Source organism: Anarrhichthys ocellatus, unplaced genomic scaffold (assembly GCF_004355925.1).
Source record: "Anarrhichthys ocellatus isolate YVR2014 unplaced genomic scaffold, GSC_Weel_1.0 scaffold5945, whole genome shotgun sequence".
Lineage (NCBI taxonomy): Eukaryota > Metazoa > Chordata > Actinopteri > Perciformes > Anarhichadidae > Anarrhichthys > Anarrhichthys ocellatus.
The window spans coordinates 1-3,178 of NW_022285919.1; the positions used below are offsets into that span (position 1 = coordinate 1).

Here is a 3,178-nt window from a genome sequence, read left to right on the forward strand (position 1 = left end):
TTGACTTGAAGCTCAGCAGAGGGAACGAGCTCTTTTAAATCTTTGGTGAATGTTTCTGAGAGAGTTCAGTGAATCAGACTCGGAGGAGAATAAAGAAGGTTCCTGCAGGAGGCCCAGCGTTTAGAACATCTTCACTAGCTGCACGTTTCAACGCAGACGGTTCATGTCAGACTGAATGTGTGCGACATCACAGCACCTTCTTAATACTGCAGCTGCTCTCAAGTGCTGGTAAAATGTGCATTTACAGCCTCAATAGGAACCCATATAAATAATACTAATAACAATAAAGTGCAGGGAATGTAGGTGGAGGTGAAGCACCGCCAGTGACCAGACGGATTCAGAGCCGCTCTTTCCTTCCTGTGCACGTAATCTCCAAAATAATAGCACCTGTCACCACCACAACGTCGCCATCGTCGCTGCATGAATGAAGGAATGCCCTCATGTACCGCGCGGTATGTTTTGCATTCAGCTCTCTCTCTCTCTCTCTCTCTCACACACACACACACACACACACACACACACACACACACACACACACACACACACACACACACAGTGATGTTGTATGAATAGGAGCACAGTATGGTGGATATCTGGGAGTAAAGAGCAGAGTTAGGACGAGAAGCTGGAACGCACTGGAAGCAAATGTGAGACTTTTTGAAGCAGCGTCTGTACCAACGTGGTCAAAGCATCCGTTTGATCTCCACAGACCGCTTTAAGAACATAGAAGTAGCTACACTACAGTGTACAGTGTTAAAGACGTGTTTATATACCTGGTTGTATACTTGCTGTGTTATATTCTACTCGATTAACGATGTACAGGATGTCTGTTTGCCTTTAAATAGATAGTTTGACCGCTGGAATAAGAAATATAAATAAAAAGCTCCCTTTGGAAACGGCTGCGTTGCTTCCAGTGCGTTTCTGCGATAAGCTTGACTGGACAGCCTAAATACAGAAGGTGAGTAGTAGAAGAGGAAACTGACCACAGTCCAAACAAACCAGCAGAATTTAACTTGGTTTTTCTCTTTCTCTTCACAAAACTTTTTTTTTTTTTCCTTAAAATTTTCTGAGAAAGCTAATTCTGAAAATGTTCAAGCTAACGTACGTTAGCGTCTTCACCGCGTCGCGCTCTGATTGGCTTCATTGAGAACAGCAGATAGTAACGGCACACGGGGGCCATGTTCCCTCTCACCTGGAGGTGAGCACAGGTCTCTACTCTTCAAAAACGCATCTCCTCACCTGTGAGACACCCGACCCCCCCCCCCCCCCAGAGGGAGAGACTTCAGTCCTTTGAACGGCACATTTCTCATTTCTATAAAAAAAGAAAAAGGAGGCTCCCTGCGGAGCAGACCTCAGCTACAGCGTCTGACGTGCTCCAGCACGTACTCTGGGAAGTGCAGGCTGCACACCTGCAGACCGTCCAGTTTGCAAGGCATCCTGGGATACTCGTCCTCCTTCCACTTGTTGTCGTCGGGGTCGAAGGTGAGGATGGAGTCACTGTAGTGGCCGTTGTAACACAGGCCGCCCAGCACCATGATCTGCCTGTCCAGCACCGCCACCCCGTGGCCGCTGCGCCCGATGGGCATGGAGGCGAGGATGGTCCACTCGTCCGTGTCCGGGTCGTACACCTCGGTGGACGGGCAGCCCTGCGACTCGAAGGACGCCCGCAGGATCACGCACACGCCTCCGAACACGTACAGCTTCCCGTTGTGTGAGATCATCTTGTGGAAGCAACGGGCGTAGTTCATTTTGGATTTGTTCTCCCAGCAGCTGGCATGGGCGGCGGGCAGCGGCGGGCCGCGGCCGGCGCGTGTCCTGTGTGCGTCGGACCCGTTTGAGCTGCTCCCGCCGCCGCCGCCGCCGCCTCCTCCACCACCACCACCACCACCACCACCACCACCACCACCACCACCTCCTCCTCCTCCTCCTCCTCCTCCAGCCTCCCGCCCCGGGTCGAACACGCACACCTGTTTGGAGGTGGAGGAGGAGGTGATGCCGCCGGTGATGTACAGTTTGCCGCTGAGGACGGTTCCCTCGTGACCGTACTTGTTTACCGGGTACGGGTCCACGAACTCCCAGCGGTCCTCCGTGATGTCGTAGCGCTCCGTGGAGTAGAAGGTCTCGTCCCGCGTGCGACCCGCCACGGCATAGATGAACTTGCCGATGACGCCGACGGCAAATTCTGACCTGCGGATGACAAACACACCGTGAATATGCATCGATGAATTTAACAATTCCATATTTCACACGATTGTTAGTAAAACTTTATTTCACACTGTGATGGTTAAACTGTCATTAATCCATGGGGGGGGGGGATCTGTTTCACCACTAATCATAATGAAGCATGGAGTCACCTTGAAATGAACACAATGTGACAGACAGCCAGAGCTCGTGGGCTCCTCTCACCTGGGCACCGACATGTCGGCCATGCGGAGCCACGAGTTCTGTCGAGGGTCGTAGCGGTAGACTTTGGAGGAGGCGTGAAACTCCCCGTCGGGCCCCAGCTCCTCGCCACCCAGCAGGAAGGCAAAGTTGTTGACGATCGCCAGGCAGTCCGGTCGCAGCGGCACCTGAGGTCCCTCCAGCTCCCACCATACCTGAGGGACCAAAAAGCTCAGCTTACTAGAACTCACTTCATGCCAACGGATCGCAAGCCAGCCGGTGGGACAAACGGCGGGACACCTTTGGGCGCTGCAGCAGGAGGATCTTGCTGTTGACCATACTGTGGCCGATCATCCCCCTGAAGACGGCGGTCTGCGGGCGGACGGAGCGGATGCGGTTGGAGCGCGTCTCCACCAGAGGCTGCTGGTTGACATCATGGAAGTAGCTGAGCGCCTGATCCACCTCCTGCCTCAGCTGTCGGGAGTAACGGTAAAACTCAGACGTCTTCACCTGTGGAGAGGAAGAAAGCGCCGTCACAAAAAAAAACAACAACGCAGATTCCCGTCGGGGGGGAAAAGAGTCAGAAACCCAGCGCTCACCTTCTCGAAGATGTTGGCGGGTGTCATGAGGCAGAAGCGGATGGACTGCACGATGGTGTCGGTGTGCCGCCAGCGCCGCCGGTCGTGTCGCAGCCACGACTGGACGGCTTCATACAGCTCGATCTCTGGGAAGCGACTCAGAGCGTCACTGTTCAGGTACGCCTGAGTGAAAGACACACAGAGAGAGAGAGAGAGAG

The 3,178-nt window shown here is 53.7% G+C and overlaps 1 protein-coding gene across 1 annotated transcript; it reads right to left on the reverse strand.

Moving 5' to 3' along the window:
* Positions 1–6: 6 nt before the first annotated feature.
* klhl15 (kelch-like family member 15) lies at positions 7–3,149 on the reverse strand (the record flags this gene model as incomplete). The annotated part of the gene is made up of 4 exons (XM_031842002.1): positions 7–2,187; positions 2,407–2,597; positions 2,683–2,892; positions 2,982–3,149. Coding segments are annotated over 4 exons (1,404 nt in total), but the record flags the coding sequence as incomplete, so codon positions are not given.
* Positions 3,150–3,178: the final 29 nt, after the last annotated feature.